At 37.9% G+C, this 20,527-nt stretch overlaps 1 protein-coding gene across 1 annotated transcript; it reads left to right on the plus strand.

Moving 5' to 3' along the window:
• Nucleotides 1-17,603: 17,603 nt before the first annotated feature.
• LOC142101823 (heat shock transcription factor, Y-linked-like) lies at nucleotides 17,604-20,326 on the plus strand. Its single transcript, XM_075186264.1, has 2 exons — nucleotides 17,604-18,047; nucleotides 19,667-20,326. Exons 1-2 carry the CDS (start codon nucleotides 17,604-17,606, stop codon nucleotides 20,324-20,326), a joined length of 1,104 nt encoding a protein of 367 aa, XP_075042365.1.
• Nucleotides 20,327-20,527: the final 201 nt, after the last annotated feature.

Consider the following 20,527-nt stretch of genomic DNA (forward strand, 5'->3'; position numbering starts at 1 on the left):
GTCACATTCCCTATTTAATAAAATAAATATACCAAATTTAATAATATATAAATATAATACAATCATAAAAATGAAAAATAGAAACATAAACAAAAAAATGATCGGTAAATAATGCCAAGTGTATCTAATAATGACAGAAAACTTATGCATCTATATGTTCATTAAAAATATACACATAGTGATAGAAATGAACCAATCAGCTGTATATCACTTGCAATACATGACAATAATCAGTTTGTAAGAATAACTGTAGCCAGCTACTAGCAATAATAAAACAGTCACTGATGAATGAAACTGAAAAAGTGCACTGTGCAACGAGTGTACTGACACTCAGTGAAGTTGTAAAGAAACAATGAGCCCATAGATGTTATAGTAGCATTCGTAGGTCTCCAAATCCTGTATATCGATATGGAAAGACAAATCTTAATGAAGCACTGAGTCACCTGATGAGAATTGTAGCTGATACAGACGAGGTATTACCGATAATAACAGCCGTGTATATGACCCTTTATTAGCCTGTCATCTGAATATAAAAACCGCTGAGGGAATGGGATAGAGGAGGGGAGAGGTATAATTACCGATACCACGGATGTAGATGTAAACTCCTGATGTTGCAGGTACTAATTTTCAGTGTTACATAGTCCATGATAGATGAAGCAAGAATAAAAGGAGAATATTGCCGGCTGTAAGGAAGTGCTCAGTAGCACTGAAACACATCAAGGATCATAACATTTAAAATTTGAACCACATCATATACAAGATTTACAGCCGGCAATATTCTCCTTTCATTCCTGCTTCATCTATCGTAATCGGTAATACCTCGACTGTATCAGCTACAATTCTCATCACATTTCTGGGATCAATAGTATTACATCAAATCTCTCTGCGATTATCTATTATTATTTACAACCATTGGTGACTAAGAATCCGGCTACAGTTATTCATGCAAACTGACATTATTGTCATGGATTGCAAGTGATATACAGCTGATTGGTTCATTTCTATCACTATGTGTATATTTTTAATGAACATATAGATGCATAAGTTTTCTGTCATTATGAGATAGACTTGGCATTATTTATCGATAATTTTTTTGTTTATGTTTCTATTTTTTATTTTTATGAATGTATTATATTTATATATTATTACATTTGGTATATTGTTTTATTAAATAGGGAATGTGACTTTTAATATTTTACACTCTTACTGTTATTGTTTAGCGCAGACACCCCCTCCAATATCTCTTACAATGCGTCTCATGTTTACTGGGTACTGAAGTTTAAAATTTACACAGAAACAGAGGTGGGGGAAACTTAGTTTGGCTTCCATGACACCAGATAAAGACCAACCAGACTAGTAATAGAAAGAGTTAAAAGTTAATTATGATTGATTTATTCATCACCCATAATTCTTCCTTAACTCCATAACCCCTCTTATTGACTAATATTGTTGTATATAATATTATAATCTAAACTGTGTCACGGAAAACTAAAGGAATTGAAATCATGAGAACCCAGAGAAATGGTCTACTACTACTGCTAGTAAATCTATACATGTTTTACCAAATTTGAATTATTCACTAGTATAGGCAAGTGAACACCCTATAGAAATAAACCAGTAACTGATGTACTGGTCACGGCACATGCCAGTAGCTGAGGCTGTTTATTTTTAAATTGTGTTCTACAACATAATGCATCATCCCACCTGAGATATTCAAACTGCCTCATATCTGATGAGCATCGTGGAAGTGATCGGACACAGAGACACCAGCTCCTTGTCTATCATCAGATATACGGTATAAAGTGGAATCCTAGTGGCTTTATTCACAGAATATACAACACCTGTAGCTATATATACTGCTTCCTTTGTACCAGTGATAATACAGGTAAGTCCTAATAAGCATTTTAAGATTTGTCAGTTTAAACAACCTGGTTATTATAGAAAAGTAAAGGCAGGATGCTGGATTGATTTAAAGAAATAACATGAGCGGAAATTGTATTGATAGATAGAGCATATATTGCTGGTACTATATATATATATATATATATACAACTCTGAGTTACTTATGCTATAGGGTGCTTTTTAAAGTGTTATGCAAATTATAATTCATTGTTAATATTATTAATAATATTATTTTTTATTATTTTTATAGTGTCCACTACCTTTTGCTCTACTGTTTCACCCATAAATAGAGTATTTGGATGTTTTTTGTTGATACCTCTTTCAGCACAATCATTCTTATTATAAGTTCTTATAAGACCAGTAAATGATGTTTAACCTTCTTTGGTTATAAATCTCACACTGCACTTGTGCTCCCCCATTGTGGCATTGCTGGTATTCACAAAGAATCCCTATACTATTTCCTTACAAATTGGCTTTCCACCTGATATTCACACTGGCTCATAGCTGTTGAGTTTTATATAAGTGACCAGACACAGACAGGGCCGCCAAGAGGAATTTGGGGCCCCGATACTGCAACTTTCTGGGATACCCTTCCCACATAGTGGAAGAAGAAAAAATGCCGGACTGCGAGCCTGGGACCCCAAGGCAGGCCCCAGTAAATTGTACCAACTACCCACCCTCCCAGCGCCCCTGGACACAGACACTGTCTATATATCTAATCAGACATATGGTTTACAGCTCAATCCTACTGGGTTCATACATAGAAAAGACAAGACCTATTGTACCAATGTAAACACAGATGAGTCTTAATAGGCATTTTATAATTTTTGTATTTAAACTGTTGTTTCATATTATAAATAGTGAAGTTCCCAAAAGCCTTTACCATAATTGAAACAAACACATTATTATTGCTTGATTTAAAGATAGAAAATGTACCACAACTTATTTGAAAGATGGTGTATGGACTGATAATATTGTATGAACAATGTTTTATTATGTTATAAGGAATATCTCTGTAAATAATAACTCACCTACCGCAGTTCTTATAATAAGTATCTGAGTCCATGTAATGAACCCTGCATGTTTAACATACTTATGTATAAGCATTTACGATGTATGATCCTGAATGAATATAGCACATTTATTATTATTATGCTTTAATGTAATCTTGTAAATTCCGTCATTTAATTCCGATATGTATGCGATTGTTTTTCTTTTCTTTTTGTTGTTTAGTATGTTTATATCTTAAAAAAATTCAATAAAAATACTGGATTTAAAAAAAAAATAATAACTCACAATTATTGTTATTTTCAAGGTCACTATGAGTTAGTTTCCTCAATAAACAGGAAATCAACTCACATCAATCCACAGTATCGAGCCCTAATGTTCCACACAAAAATATTTGGGGCAATGAGATACTAAGACCAGTGTGTGTTGTGACCTCTAATAGTGTGACTATTCTGCCAAATGACTCCAACAAGACTATCCTTGGTACTACAAATGATAGCCTGGGATGGAACAAACTGCTAACTGGTAGATATAAGAGGGTAAAAGCTTATAGTAAGGTATTGGTTACATACAGTTGTCAGACAACTTAAACCTTGACATTAGATGGGAATGCTTTCATACACAATGGGAATGTTTTCATACACATTTGTGAAAGTTGCAAAATGTATTTCTATATTATGCAACTTGTATTCTTTGATTATAAAGAAAAATACTGTCACTCCACGTTATTCTGCCACAAAGACATTTAAAATTACTTAAGTTCATTGTAAAGAAATAGAATATTAATCTCTCAATTTATTAATGCATATTTGCTAATATGACCTGTTTCATAAAGTATACATTTGTCTGGTACATTATATCCCTAATTAATTCATTTAAAATGTGCAAATTCTGGGCTTTAGGTAACTCGGAATTGTGTTTGGGGCATTTTTGGGGAATGGTTTATTTTGTTCCTATTTTTATTTTCACAATAGTGAGAGGTATGATATACAATGGATGCATCCATTGTGTGACCTGAGCTAACACTAATAAGAATACAAACTTCCTATTTACTGACTCCCAGCCATAATCTTTAACAAATGGCTTCTTCCACTGAGTGAAGGTGAGGGGCGAAGCTTTAACTTGGGCTCAGTTAGTTAGTTGATGGAACATGACAACTGATACTAGATTAATTCAGCCTAAAGTGGGGATACCAGCAAGTCACATATCTCCCAGATGTAAAGGTTATAAATAATAGGTTGTATCTATATATTTGAATATGGTGAAAGCTATAGAATACCCTTTCCCTTCCCGTTCATAGAATGTATATATCACTATATGTACATGTATTAATATACATCTATAAATTATCGCAAAATTCATGTTATTGATCTATTATTTAGATTTAGATTTTTGATATGCATGTACCATACTGTATCTTTTATTGGACATTTGGATTTAGACCTAGAATTTATGTTATATTATTTATATCGATTTGTAATGGCATTCTATTACTTTATTAATACATTTTATTAAAGCTTAATAAGTTTATTGCAATGAAAATTATGGTCACAAAGGGATAGAAAGTTGGACTTTGATGTAATGTTCACACGTTTGTACAATCTTCACCTCCCTGCAAAAATAGACACAGTGTAAACGAGTTAGTCATTATCATTAAAGTGCATCTATTAGCTACACACAGAGGAAGCTGCTATTTTGTGTCAGAACCATTAATCATGAGGCTTATCAACTAGATATGGATGAATTTACAGCTAAATTTTACACAAATTGAATTTCACGTTTCAACAGAAGTTTCTGCAAAACACCAAAGTAACAATGATAAAATCTGTGAGTTTTGCTTTTTCTCCCTATTCATGCTAAAGTTATGTTACATTGTATTTACAAAGTAACATTTTGCCAAATTTATAGATATATCAGAAAGACAGTTAATTCATTCTGCTGTTTGGTATGATTGGGGTAAAACAAAACATGCTCAAATGCATAGACAGATGTGGAATGAGACAAATATTTCCTGAATATCAATTCAATTTAATAGGAGCCAGTGACAGCACTCTGCACATTATCATAAGGGCCTTCAAAGTCTGTAGATGATGGATGCACTTTAAAATGTTTAATTTGTGCGTGAACCTCTATACTGAGATGCTGTGTTCAAAAATACAACTGTAGGCATAACAATCCATTCAAATTCAATGGGGCATATTCAATTGACGGCGGGATCGCCGAAAATCCCTTGCTCGAAAAATATTATCGTTAATACGGTAATATCTCGCTGGATTTCAGCTAGCGGCTCCATGAGCTGCGAGCTGAAATCCAGCGAGTAAATTACCGTATTAACGGTATTTACGCGCAGGATTACCGTATTAACGGTAATAATTTTCGAGTGCAGGATTTTCCGCGATCCTGCCGTCAATTGAATACCCCCCAATAGATTCAAAAACCATATGGGGCGCCAGCCTACAGGAAATGTACATATAAAGGTTTCCTTGATGTGGCTTCAATCAGAGGTGTATGAAACTCCAGACATTATATTTCATCTGTTCAGCAAATGGCTTGTACCTTTATGGGGAAGTTATAAAAAACAGCATCCCTACCCTCCCAGAGGGTACCAGCCCCCTGCTGAACAATGATGGCGCTCCTCCTGATCGCCCTAGGCTATGACCCAAAATGACATCTCAGTGATCCAACAGAATGGACATGAGAGACTAATACCCTTGTTCATTACACCAAAAAAGTTTTAAAAGAAATAAAAAGCAAAAAATTTTTTTAGAGATTTTTATTCGCATAAGCGTTTGCGGTCTCCCATTTATAGAGGAAATTAGCCCAAGCTGTCTAGCACAGGTGCTAATCCAGGATATTGAGAGGGTGCCCCCTTCTTTATTTTAAAGTGAATGGTCCTTTGAAGCCAGGACCAGCAATGATGCCTACTGGGGTGGGGATGGTCCCATTACCATTATCAGTATTACAATATTATAGTTAACAAAATCTAAATTTTTCAATAGAATTTAAATATTGCAAAAGTAAAATGCGCAGAGTACTCTCATTCCAAATCTCAATTATTGTACATGGATATTCGCATCAGCTAGAATATGATTACCAGAATCACATGCACCACACTATGTGTCAGTTAGATATTTTAAATATAATATCTACAGCCCCTATGTCCCTGCAATTACAATCTGCTAACAATAGTGAAGAACCAATGACAGTGTATCAAAAACATTTAATTTTAAAGCCCCAAGTGAAAACAGAGATGGGACAGTAAATAAATTGTTTTCTAATCAAATGTCAATTCACATTACAGGTGATGTTTTTGTTCTAGTAACACATGTTTGGAAGGACTACAATGTTTGTATAAATAATATTAAACTAAACTGTAATCTAATTTTATTATTCACAGTCCAGTACTACGTTCTTTAACGCATCTTCGACCTGATATGAAGTTAAAGGATTGTGTGCGCTATACTGCAAGAGAATGGATAAAATCGAGTGAAGCTGATCGTAAGATCTACAAGATGGCTAAGAAGTAAGTTTTTCTCCCTAAACTAGCATAACAATAGGCTATCCACTTTATTACCCCATTTCTAAACTGATTTTGTGTGGTTTAGGTTCAACCAATTGGAGAAAGAGGAAGGAAAGGAGATAGAGGCATCTATCCAGCGGCGGGCAGAAGCAAGAAATCCATATGACGATGATATGGAGACAGAAGGGTCATCAGAAGCTGGCATACATAAAGAGATAACTGCAAGGACTAAAACTGCTGTACAAGGGGACATCTATGATGAGCAAACTAAAAACAAAGCACAATTAGTAATGAAAATGAAGATCAATGCAAACTCTGAGAGTCCAGTACAGGCTAGTATCAACAAAAAGAGCACTGTGCACACTAATAGACGTGTGCGAGCAGGTATGTAGAAAGAAGAATTCTTTTATCAAGTGTTTGACCTGGGCCCTACGATGAGTTTATATAGAAGTGGCTTTTACATCCTGTGTATTGTGACTGTATAGAATTTTATTGACAGGTCTTCACTAATCTGTTTCTAGACTCTCTTCTTCTCCCAACAGGTAACTTGAAAATAGAACATAAAAGACGTCACCTATGCTACGAAAGACAGAAGAAATTGCTGAAGAGACATCTCTATAGACAACACCGGGAGATCGCCCCAGGCTACATGGAGACACTAATTTGGCCACGTGGTGTAAAGCTCCCAAAGAGAGTAGAAGGACGTCCATCGGAGGACTCACCTGAAACACCAATGGAGGTGAGTAACTGACACTTAAATGTTTTTAACTTATAACAATTTATTCCCTGATGTGGGCTTGGGAAAGCCATGGTTATCTGATTGTTGTAGAACTATAAGTGCCAGCATTCTGATACATGAAATTCTCTATGACTTGTATCACATTTGTATATTTTCATTTTTATTAATCTTGTTATTTGTGGCTATAAAAATGCTCTGTTCTTCATATAGTGTACCCAGTTTCACCAAAAGTCTTCTCCTTGAAAGTACAGGCTGACATCTGTTCCTCACCTCTGCCTATATGTAAATATACTGTCATATTGAGTGGGCAAAGGGACTCTTCAGCCATCTACTAAAAGTGAAATACCCCCAGAAGCTCATTTTTACTATTAATCTATACTATCCAGTCTCTGATAGGCTGGTATGTTTCCAGCCTATCAGAGACTGGGATCTGTCGCAAAGCTGGGATTTTTTTTTTTTTAAAGTTTAATTCAAAGGGGTGGGCAGGCAGGCCACAGTGGGCTCCCTTGGCAGTCTTGGCCCCTTGTCAGTGCCCCCCATACATCAGACCCCCTGATGGTGACCCTTCCCTGACCAAACATACAAAAAGCACAGACGTAACATTGAATTTCTGGATCACTCCCGTATTTAATAACAACTTTTACAATGTTTATCTCCTTGAAAACTCATTTCCATCTTAGTAAGAGGAGATAATAGTAAGAGGACATTGGCTCTTTATTACTATTCATTTAAATATAGTATTCTGTGATATATATCTGATTTTACATGTGAGGATATTGAAGTGCTGTTTTGTACTCAGTCCATGTTGAAAATGGAACTTCCCAATCCCCCAGCTCCTCGTATTAGAAGGAGCACAGTATTACACCCCTGCAGTCACCACCATCTAGTAGCACCAATCCCTAGGAGAACCTGTATAAACAGGCGCAGTCATAGGTGTATGACATCATAACGGTATTTTCTCTGCTGGGCCGCACCTTTGCACATTCGCAAATAATCCTTAATTACTACGTCCAAGATACATTTATGTGTACTCGCACCAGTTAAATCCTGACATTTACACAGTGATTATGAATCTGTTCCTAGGTTGAAGAAATCATCCATCCGGCATTATTAGACACAATTCTGTCTCCAGACATAGATATGGATTTCCTGACCCGTATTGATGAACTGGAAGAAGAAGAGGACGTGTTACCGATGGAGGTGAGGAAATGACACTTAAATGTTTTTAACTTATAACAACTTATTCCTTATAGTGGGCTTGGGAAAGTCATGGTTATTTGATTGTTGTAGAACTATAAGTGCCAGCATTCAGATACATGTAATTCTCTATGACATGTATCACATTTGTATATTTTCATTTTTATTAATCTTGTTATTTGTGGCTATAGAAATGTTCTGTTCTTTATAAAATGTACCCAGTTTCACCAAAAGTCTTTTCATTGAAAGTACAGGCTGACATCTGTTCCCCACCTCTGCCTATATGTAAATATAATGTCATTTGGAGTGGGCAAAGGGACTCTTCAGCCATCTACTAAAAGTGAAATAACCTAGAAGCTCATTTATACTATTAATCTATACTACCCAGTCTCTGATAGGCTGGAATGTTTCCAGCCTATCAGAGACTGGGATCTATCGCAAAGCTGGGATATTTTTAAAAAAATAATTTAAGTTTAATTCAAAGGGGTGGGCAGGCAGGTCACAGTGGGCTCCCTTTGCAGTCTTGGCCCCTTGTCAGTGCCCCCATCTAAAGCACCCCCGGTTTTCACCAGGAACCCCCACAAGGAGGTTTGGTCTTGGCTGCGTGAGGTGCGCAGGTCGCAGTTCTCCAAGTTAGTTATCAGAGCAGCGGATAGAAAACAGGAATGGTCGTGCAATCTGGTTCAGATACCAAAGGATAGCGTAGTACACCGTGAAAATCCATAGAGTAGGTCAGAGGCGAGCCAAAGGTCAAGATCCAGATAGCAGATAGTATTAAATCGTAGGACAAGAGGGTAGTCAGGAACAAGCCAGGAGTCAGGACCAAAGTAGCAAACAACAGGAACAAGGAAACTGGAGTCAGGAACGCTGGAGCTGGTGAAACCAATACTCTGGCACCAGAATGGTGAAACGTGGTACCTTATATACCAATATGTGGCCCCTGATTGGAAGGACGTGATTTCGGCGGTCAGATGCACCTGACCGCCGACATACAGGAGATAGAAGGACCGACTGCGCATGCGCACACAGCGAAATCCGGAAGTACGTCCCGTTGACTTACGCGGCTTGGCATAGGAGACATCCCCGGCATGTATGGACAGTGTGGGGACAGTGCCTGACAGCTTCTTGACTATTGGGCAGCACGGTGGCTTAGTGATTAGCACTTCTGTCTCACAGAACTGGGGTCATGAGTTTGATTCCCGGCCATGGCCTTATCTATGTGGAGTTTGTATGTTCTCCCCATGTTTGCGTGGGTTCCCTCCAGGTGCTCCGGTTTCCTCCCACACTCCAAAAAACATGCAGGTAGGTTAACTGGCTGCTATTAAATTGCCCTTCGTCTTTCTCGGTCTCTGTGTGTATGTTAGGGGATTTAGATTGTAAGTTCCAATGGGGCAGAGACTGATGTGAGTGAACTCTCTGTACAGCGCTGCGGAATTAGTGGCGCTATATAAATAAATAGATGATGATGATGACTATGTCCTAGATACGTTCATATCTACCCAAACCAATCAAGTCTTGACATTTACACAGTGATTATTAATCTGTTCCTAGGTTGAAGAAAACATCAAACCAGCATTCTTAGACAGAGATATGTTCCTAGATACATATAAAGATTTCCATACTCTTAAAAATGAACCGGAGCGAGTAGACAAATTGTTACCATTGGAGGTGAGGAAAAGACACTTATATTCTTTTAACAGATTATTCCTTAAAGCAGGCTTGGGTAACCCGCGATTTTCCAATTGTTGTAGAATTGTAAAAGTGCCAGTATTATGATACATGTAATTCTGCAACAGCTGGAGAACCACAGATTGTCTGTTTATGCCTTAAAAATTATTTACAACTTTGAGATGATCAACTTAATTCAAAATCAATGATGGTTTTCTACTGTTTATATATCCGCAGTTCATGGAAATAAGAGAAAACCAATCGAAAGCAAACAAACCAAATGTGTTGCCAGAGAAGAAAGATGCACCTTCTTCTACATTTACTCCTAATTCTCATAAGACCAATCAAACGAGTCCTGACATGAAAATACTGGAGATGCCCAACTACACCGCTGGCACCAGGAAAACGAAGGACTCTCCATTATCAACACAATCCAAAGGCTATACAATCATTAATGATGTCATAGTAATAGATGATGACTGACCAATATAAAAAATATAAAAGATATAAAAATAATATAAAAGATATTACCAATCAGTCCTAATATAAAATTTCATAAAACTACCAGTTAAAATAGTTAAATAAATAATGTTTTTAGACTTTTACCGCAGCATTGATAGTAGTTTTTTATTTGTATTTTTATTCCACAGAAAAACCATAAGCAATGAACAGAAATGTTAAATATCGTTGCCGTTGTAACAAGATAATCAACGTTATCCACTTCACTTGCAAGTTACTTTAATGTTATGGCTGATTGGTGTATATATACATCCTATTAATTTGCAAAAGTATTTAATTCAGTAAATATAACCACAGTCCATAATAATGATCTCCATTAAATTTGGGCTGTATATAGATAGAAAATGAGCAGTTAGGAGCCAGCTGTTGATAATACCATGGTTTGTGTATTTAATGCGCCAAGAAAACTGTGTGTTCTGGTAGTAACGAGGCAGTGTAGTACAATACCAGTGGTGTCAGGCCGTTCTACACAAACAAGAGACTTCAGAACCATGAGTGGATCCAGATACTACCTGACTTTGTCCCTTTTTTGCTCCTCTTGCAAAGCAGCAGATACCCCTCAATTCACTTACCTTGATGTGTCTTTGCCTACGCTCCTCCTCTACAGCTCTCTCCCTCTTTGATGTGATTCAGCAGCAACCATTCACTGATAGACTGGTAGCGCACCGCATGCTAATGAGGTCACTGAGCGGTATGTTTACAGCCTATCAGAGACTAGGATCTGTTGCAAAGCTGGGATTTTTTTATTTTTTACATTTTAATTCAAAGGGGTGGGCAGGCAAGTCAAAGTGGGCTCCCTTGGCAGTCTTGGCTCCTTGTTAGTGCCGCCCGCCCATCAGTCCCCCTGATGGTGACCCAGCCCTGACCAAACATACAAACACCACAGACGTAACATTGAATACACACACATAAGTCATATATGGCTCCCAGCTATTTGGTCCTACAAAGCTTGCCTTTTCCAAAGTGTCACAATGCTCTTGTCACCCCTGTCCCTTATATTACGAATGGCAACATTGAACCCATGTCTTTAAAATCTGCTACTCCCTTGTCTTATGTTCACCCCCAACCTCAATTTATCTGTCCTTCCTTCATTATTTCCTCATGTCTTGTGTCTATCTAGTGCCCCTCCCTCCTTACCACCTCCTGTTATCTGCCCTCCATGACCACCCATTATTTATTTATTTTACTTCAGTGTTAACATTATTTTGTGGAGTGTTGGGGGGGGAGCACTCCCACGTCTACTATGACATGACATGACATGAAAATAATTAATTAGCTTAATTTAGGATTTCCCTTCCTCCTTTCTTACACAAACACATTTCCTCCACAATGGCTACAGTACATTCTCAATACACAAGTATAACAGTACCTTTGTAATTATGTAAATTGGTGCCTGCGCCACTAATTGAAATATATTTCAACAAAGAATTATTTCTACGTGATCCAGCCACAAATAAGTTATATATAAAAGAGATTCAGCCATAGCATTCATAGTGGTTTTAAAGCAAACACTGTCAGAACAATATTTACCAAAATGTGCAAATTATTTCCAGGGAGATTTTACTAGTTGGAAGATTCCTACACATATGTTATATGTGGTACAGCTTAAGTCATTGATGGGCAACCAATTACACATCAAGGGCAGCATATGGATCCTCCAACCTTCAATAGGACTGCCCAGTACCCTTAAATTAAGTAATAAAAACCAGCTCCAAATCTACCTTGCCACCCCAGGTGCCTTCAGATTACCACATACCATCAGATTCCACATGTACTCTAAAGTTCTTACACAATGTTCCACTCATACCTGCTCACCTGCTTCATTCACTGGGATGACCAGTGACCACCCAGATCTAATCATCTCCATGTGTTGTGCAGAGTAGGCCTTGTGATGCAGAAGCTGGCTACTCCTGTTCAGTCTTGACATAAATCAGGAAATAGGTTATAGAGGGACACAGAACAAGCAGATAAAGACTTACTGGGTTGCTAGCAGCCTGCAGGCCTCCTGTTGCCCATCACTGGTCAAGTGGATCTTGGTGCATTACAACCAACACCATTTTTATATTTTAGATGCTTTTAAATTTAATTTTATAAACAGGATAAAATATTTTTTTGAACAGTTTGTCAGTTTGTAAAAATGTTTAACATTTTACATACTATGTAAAATTCAGGTGTGCACACATATTCCTGCAACTCAGCAGAGTTTATTTAGAAACAAAGTACAAACATGTAGCAATCCATAGCAACTAATCAACTAATGCAAATTAGAAAATACTACAGGTTACTGAACTTTTGCACCATTGTTAAAAAAGTTTCTTATAGAAATAATGGGTCTCCTGCAGAGCTGAATATACACCCATCTGTATAACGTATATTACATGATTTTGCATTGCACATGCCCATAAAAAATGCAAAAATACCTACACCTATGCAGAGTTGCATGCATCCACTGCATCCACATCTCTGCACCTGAGAAGGGTGTGACCACGGAGGGGAGGGGCGTTCTATCTTAGGCTGGGTACAGTAATGGCGTGTTTCTAGAATTGCAAGCTGATGCCAACCTTACCACAGACTCAGATTTTCCTTTTACAGACATATTATTTGAACAGCCGAGGGGCTGCTGAAAATACACATTGACTATGATGATCGCCAGGACTAGCTAACCACTGTCTGATAGAGATTTCAGGCGAGAATGAAGGTTATATCTACTGTATTATATGAAGCCAAATAGCAAATGCGTTTTTCCCTATGAAAACAAATGTTTACAAAGTTTAATTGCACTTGTCATCTGGTTCTGTGTATGCGGCTGCATGTACACCTGCTGTAAACCTGGCACATATGCTACTGATACAGAGCTGGATGCATCTCTCACTGTGTGCGACTCAGCATATGGGCTGAAATATATTATTTTTGTGTGCGCATTTTTGGCCGCATATTACGCCCAATGTGCAGAAAAATGAGCTATTCCCACTTCCACTAGGTTCGCCCATGTTAGATATGCTTTGTTTAAGCCATGTTTGGAAAAAGCCAAGCAATCATACTACAATGATTCCAGAGGATTTAGCCACCATGGCAGGTCTGGACACATTTCTCAAAAAGGAAGGAAGTCAGTAATTTCATAACAATCCATTTGTGAGTCAGATAAACATTTGTAGGGGAGTTGTGATACTTGTTGAATGATAGCAAGCAGCATAACTAACAATGACCAGCATTATACATATATATCATTGTACCTGTGACCCAATCACACTTATGTTCCAAGCTGATGTCTCATGCTTCTCTCCTACATCAGTGGCCCTTTTGTTTTCAGAAAAGACAATTGGCACAGCAGCTCCGTTTAGCCAGCGCTGTCCTATACAGCAGCCCCGCGGCGCTGTCTAAGAAGCGTCTGCGGCGGTGCTGTATACAATACAGCACCGCCGCGGACGCTTCTTTGACAGCGCCGCGGCTGCTGTATAGGACAGTGGCAACTTAGTTAGCGCAGGGGGGGGTTTCTAGAGACTCAGAAACACCCCCTGCGTGCGCCACTGCAGCACAATAACAACCTATCATACCTCCCACATTCCAATATTTGGAATCAAGATGGGGATGTTGCTACTTTAGGTGGGGGACGTGGCCGAGTCAAAAGGGGGCAATGTTGCATCATGATGGGAGCATGCCTGCCTAGCACCACTCAAACATAATGGAAGTAATGAATATATTTTATATACACATCACTCCAAATCTTTTCCTTAACCTCCTGTTAAATGTGGGCACAAAGCCTCCTCTCAAAGCATACATAGAACTTCCCAGATAATTTTCCCAATATACATTGACGCCTAATTCCTGGTTCAGTCGTGTTCCCCCTTCTATAATCATATTCCTGTTACACAGCTACAAAACTGTTTGATAAAAAATGAGTATGTAGGATTGAAGCTTTAAAATCTGATGCACCACCCTTAAATGAAATCTTTCTATTTTGCATCCAACTTAATCCATACAATAAAGCGTGAAACCAGTAAAGAAAATAAGATTTTATTTTATTTAATGGAATACAATTATAAAAGTAGAGTAGAAGAATTTTTGGGAGTATTTTTTTATTCAAATAAACTTTATTTGGTAATTGTGTATGTGTCTATGGTTATATAATAATTTGTTATAACTGGGAGAATTCTTAAAGAACCCCAAACATTATACTGGGACCACTGGGGTGGATACCAGGCTTTGGGTGTAACTAGGTGTTCCAGAAGGCTGGAAGGAAAAGTCCTGGCTTGAGAAAGTTGGAATAAAATAGAAAGCTTGCCAGGGGGTGGAGAAGATTGGTCCTCAATATCGAGGACTGTATCCCTCCAGGGGTTAAATTTATCAAGCTACTTTTTTCAGCGATTTAAAATTGCTGCAAATCGCGAGAGATCATCTGCGCTTTTATGTGCAATTGTGACTTTCCAAAATACAATCTCTGGCGATATGTGTCTATTTTAAAACACCTATTCCTGCCAGATAAAACACAAACTTGCCCGAGTTTCAACAGAAACTGAAAGTCGCCCAAGATTTAATAGAAATAAAAACATGTTGTTTGAGCTATTTAGTCAAAATAGACAGAATTAATGATTATATGTAAGGGTTTTTTATTTTATTATATTACAGTGGCTTACTATTTAATCACCAGTGGAGCCATATTTATGTTATTATGATGTGGCAATACTTAATATTTCCTTATAAGGACACCATTAAAAGTACATACTTGTGGCACTACAAGTGTCAGCATGCACATGAGCACTTGTAGTATCACAAGTATATAGTTTAAATGGTGTCCCCATCTGGAAATATTGACATCATGAGAAAAAAAATATTGCTCCACTGGTTATTAGATAGTAAGCCAATATAATAAAATAAAAATATATATATATATGTATTCATTACTGAAATTTGCACCCATCATGTGTAGGAGTTGAATTTGTTCTTGGTAAGGGACAAATTTCAAATAAATGTGTATGTCAAAATAAGATACATCTCAAGGGGAAGGGTTGCTTATCGTGCATCTAATGCCGCTTACTATACTATAATATAATTGTACCTGAATGCCCCTTATCTGCCTCTCGTAGTGCAAGATGCTGCAAGTGTTAGATGCACCCATCTGAAAATAATGGTACAATTTGGGCATATGAGCAGTGCAACACATCTTACAAAAAGTACAAAATTACAATATTCTAAAGCACTTACATTCAACTCTAAATTAAACAAGCAAATAGGTAGATGCATACAGATGATGCACAGAATGCTTTATAACTAAAAGTTAATAATAATAATAATAATAATAATAATAATAATAATGTAGCACATACTGTAAGCTGATTAAAAAACATTGCAGAAATTTGCACAACCTATTTATTCGTAAAATAATTTATCGCCCATAAGCTAATTTATAAACATTTTTGTCCCCTAAAACATAAATCATGATTTACTTAAACTTTACTTACTTTACTTAAAAAATGACTAGAAGTCTAACAGTGATGTGTTTGCTAATCTCGTCTACAGAAAGCAGAGTGTTGATTCTGACGATTTTCAATTCAAATTTGGGCGAGTTTGCAAAATCGCAGCTTCACACGTTTAGCGATTTGTATAGCTAGAGTGCAAATAGTCTGGACTGCGATTCGTAAAGACTTTGAGAATGGCGATTTTGAAAGAAACACTTTTCAGGCGATTTTATGTCAAATCGCCGCTTAATACATCGGCGACTTTAAACTTGCCCGAGAAAATCACTGAAAATGTTTTTACCCCCAGGACTTTGTGTGGGACCAACTAAATGCACCATCTTATATATAAAAATCATTGGTCTGTTTGTTTGTCTGCCGGTTATGCATTCAGACACCCCTGTACTGAATGGGATGAAACCAAGGCGGGTGGTCCAGTAGGATCCTGGCCAGGTTTTAGGGGGGTTAGGCAGGCCCGGTGCTCCCATTAGGCAAGGTTAGGCACTTGCCTAGGGCGCCGGGCTCTGGAGGGCGCCACAGAATACTAAAAGACTTTAAAACTGTGCGGCGACCGCTGACCATACCTGTCACAGCCAGCGTACAGCATTCAGATGCACGGGGAGGGGGGGAAGAGGCTATTTTGTCACCACCACCGCCTCTCTGCTCTGTCTCTGCCCCTCCACTTACTGGTGTCAGTGAGTGGAGGGGAGAAGACGGAGCAGAGAGGCGGTGGTGGTGAGACAAGGTAAGGAGAGGAGGGAGGAGGGCGGCGTTTTTTGCGGGAAGGGGGGGGCAGCGATTTTTGCAGGGGGGGGGGGCACCGCTTTTTTAAAAATGCCTAGGGCGCCGTGGACCCTAGCACCGGCCCTGGGGTTAGGGTCCCAGTCGGACCTCACACTGGTGACCTCACACACTTACTCAATACAAAACAGTGCACAATAGTACATTCTAAGTGTTTCAACAGAACAATAGTATCTACAAATGTACACATACTTAAACATACATAAAGCTGCTCTTATTTTACACAGGGGACCCAGAGGAATTTGGCTGTCACTGAGCCTGGGTCACAGTTCAAGAAGGTTAAAACTCTGGTTTAAAATATTATTCCTCTTTGATCAAATACAATTTAAAAACAGTAGAATTTCAGGTTGGATGAAGCCTTGAGAACTTATGTTTGTCATTTTACATTAATGGCAGATTGGTTTAAGTTAAGATAGATGGTGAATAACTACATATTTTAAATTTTGTTGATGACATGGAAATAGATGTTGCATGTGTATTATTGCATACAGAGAGGTGCAATAATAGTAGTCTTTGCCTTTAAGGAAACATAACTGAGAGGCCAGTAACCTTCTAGCAACTGAGGTCCTTTGTGATGTAATATGTATGTGTGATACTTACTGGGATGTTCTAGAATTCCTCATTGATCTCCAAGCATCTTAATGCTATAGATGTATGAGAGCTATGTCTGATGACTGCACATGATCAGGGTTCTCCATATTCAAGATTAGAGATGGATCCTTCTGCAGAAGAATCAGCATGCGTTGGAGATCAAATAATGATGACAAACTCAAAAGAGGTTTCTCAGCAATCCATAATGCCGTCAGTATCTCCAGTAGATGATCAGGCAGTTGATGAAATCCCAAATATCGAGCCTGAAATGGAAGAGAAGACATCACAAGTTCTGGCTGATGAGCCATTTGTGAAAAAGCCATGGTTCCTTTTAAATGAGGACTCAGTCCTGGGAGATATTTTATCCCTTAATTTTCCTAGTAAACTGTGGAAGATTGTAGAAAGTGATCATTTTAAATCTATTCGGTGGGATGACGATGGTATCTGTATTATGGTTAATAAGGAACTGTTTAAATCTGAAGTTCTAGAGAAAAGAGGTCCTTTCAAAATTTTCGAAACCGATTGTATGAAAAGTTTTATACGGCAACTGAATATTTATGGATTCATTAAAGTTCGACGTGAATTTCAAAGATCCGCCTCACTCGCTGAATTCCTAGCTGAGGAGGAAATTGCTGCAGAATTTAAAAAGGTAAACTATTTCACTATGCTTATTTATTTAATTAACTGCAATAATTTTATGTATTAAAAATAGTGAATATCTGATATATCTGTAGTAAAAAGAGTCAGGGGATAAGTTTGCATTACTTGTACCTACTTTTCTACGAAAAAAAAGTTGAATATAATAACTATCCATCAGATATTTTGAAAGATCCAGCCATTCTACTGATTGAATGTAAAAGCTGGATATTTATTGTGTTTTATTTTATAGCAATGCTACCTTATCTTTCAGGAGATATTTACAGCTAATAATAATGTGCTTCCTTTCATGTTCTACACCAGTGATGGCTAACCTGTGACACTCCAGGTGTTGCGAAACTACAAGTCCCAGCATGCTCTGCCAGCTATCGGCTAGTTATCTACTGGCAAAGCATGCTGGGGCTTGTAGTTTCGCAACACCTGGAGTGTCACAGGTTAGCCATCACTGTTCTATACTGTATATATGGTCTGTAGCAGAAATGTGTGACGGTGAACACTGGCTACTGTTTAATAAAATGGACAGTGTAATGTTGTATTCCTGAACCAATATCCTAAAAGGTTCTATAGTAACTGCTACCTACACCCAGGGGCCACCTGCATGGAACAGGAGGAGAATAACAAGGGGGTTCAGGATAGTAATGATTGTGGATTCTGGCTCCCATTGGGTTAGCATCATGGAGAAGGGCAGCACAATCAATCAGGAAGCTACTGGCACTTTCAGTCCCAGCCTGTAGGTTTTTTTGCACCAGTTTTTCTCTACAAAAGTGGGATGACACGATAGTGTAACAGCTCTTAAGTCAACAGTACAGAAAGAGTGATAGGGCAGCATCAGGGCAACACTGCAGGAGTCTACTGACATGGGATGTAATATAGCCCATTATTAAAAAATTATATATCTGCCCAAGTGTGAATTGATCCCCACATTACAGTATCTAGTGGAGAGTAATGGCTGACAATGTAGCCCCAAATAGATGCCTCATCAGAACAGAGTTGTCTCTGGTAGTCACTGGGGAACTCTTGACAGATCAGCACAGGGTAGAGTCAGATCACAACTGAAATACTGTGACAGCTAGAGAAAAAATGTCACAGGGTAATTCCCCTTTAATTATAAACATACCTAGGGGTATATTTATCAAGCGGCAGTTCTGAAAAACCATATCTTTTTCAAATGGCAATTTTAGTAAAGACAAAACCCAATGGGCTTTGTCTTTAATAAAATTGCTGTTTTAAAGAATAATGGAAAACTGCTAAGAATCAGTGGTTTTTCGGAACCGCCACTTAATAAATATACCCTCTATTCTATCTATATGTGGATTTTACTAACATGTTCTGATCATGGGCTAGTTACCATACTTACAAGCAAAATATCATGTATATCAAAAGATATATTGCAGAGATCTCTGCAGGTTACAGTAAGGTCACTTACATTTCTGTAAATTGTTAAGCTTCAAGTGCATTAATGCTGCTACCATCCTATAACCAAAAGCAAATATAGACCATATTTAGTGGTTATAGTAACCGGCATTGTCCATTATATTCTGATTTCACATTTATTATGAGATTGAAATATATTTGAAAAATCTATATTAAAATTGTGTCCTTGTGTTCCAGTTCCAGCTGTACCAAAACGCACATTTTCGGAGAGGTTATCCTGAATTATTAAGACAAATGAAGAGAAGGGCTGGCATTAAGAAAGCTCGTTCAGCTATGTCCTCATCAGAACATGACTTGAAAGGACAGGATACAAATCTACAAAAGTGTCCTGTTGAGAATAGAGAAGAGATTGTGACCTCAGGAGGAAACGCACCAAAGTCTGTTCCTGAAAAGCGAAAAAGACGTCGACCATTTAATCTAACAACACACATCAGTGGTAGCTGCACTCCATCATCAGTAACAACAACACCATCAGAATACTGTGCAATGGGCCATAATACCAGTCACGGACTAGACTTTACCACTACCACTTCTTCTGCTTCTCCATCTCATATGATACCACCCATATCAGCATTTCCAAACATGAATCCAGAATTAGGAGACCTGCAGGCCAATTTGGCTAACTTGCTGTCAGTTTCTAACCCCTGGTTTTCAATGAATATGACGGCTGCAGCATCTGTCATATCTATGGCCCAATCTTTCCTTCAGCGTAGTCCTTTCTACCATGACTGCCCAAGCTGCAAGTGCTTTGAGAACGCAGCATCAGCATCCTTTTCATCAGCCACACCTACTAATGGGCCAGAAATGGACCAAGATTATATGGAATTATATAAATGAATTAAAATGATCATGTTAAACATATGACATTTTATGAATAAATTGTGTTTCTCAGGTTTTCAGTGTTCTTGCTCTTTATTACATATCAGTCACTGTATTGCTAATTTTTACTTAGACGACTATATATAATGTATAAACACACCTTATCATTGCTAGTATAGGATCAAACTTACAATAACACATGGCCCAGTAACAATAACA

The sequence above is a fragment of the Mixophyes fleayi genome, chromosome 9 (genome assembly GCF_038048845.1).
Source record: "Mixophyes fleayi isolate aMixFle1 chromosome 9, aMixFle1.hap1, whole genome shotgun sequence".
NCBI classification, from domain to species: Eukaryota; Metazoa; Chordata; class Amphibia; order Anura; family Limnodynastidae; genus Mixophyes; species Mixophyes fleayi.

Excerpts from the sequence above, each read along its gene's own strand:
- LOC142101823 (XM_075186264.1), top strand. The coding sequence starts at position 17,604 with ATGCCGTCAGTATCTCCAGTAGATGATCAGGCAGTTGATGAAATCCCA. Across the intron at positions 18,048-19,666 it reads TTGCTGCAGAATTTAAAAAG|TTCCAGCTGTACCAAAACGC; the intron begins GTAAACTATTTC and ends CTTGTGTTCCAG.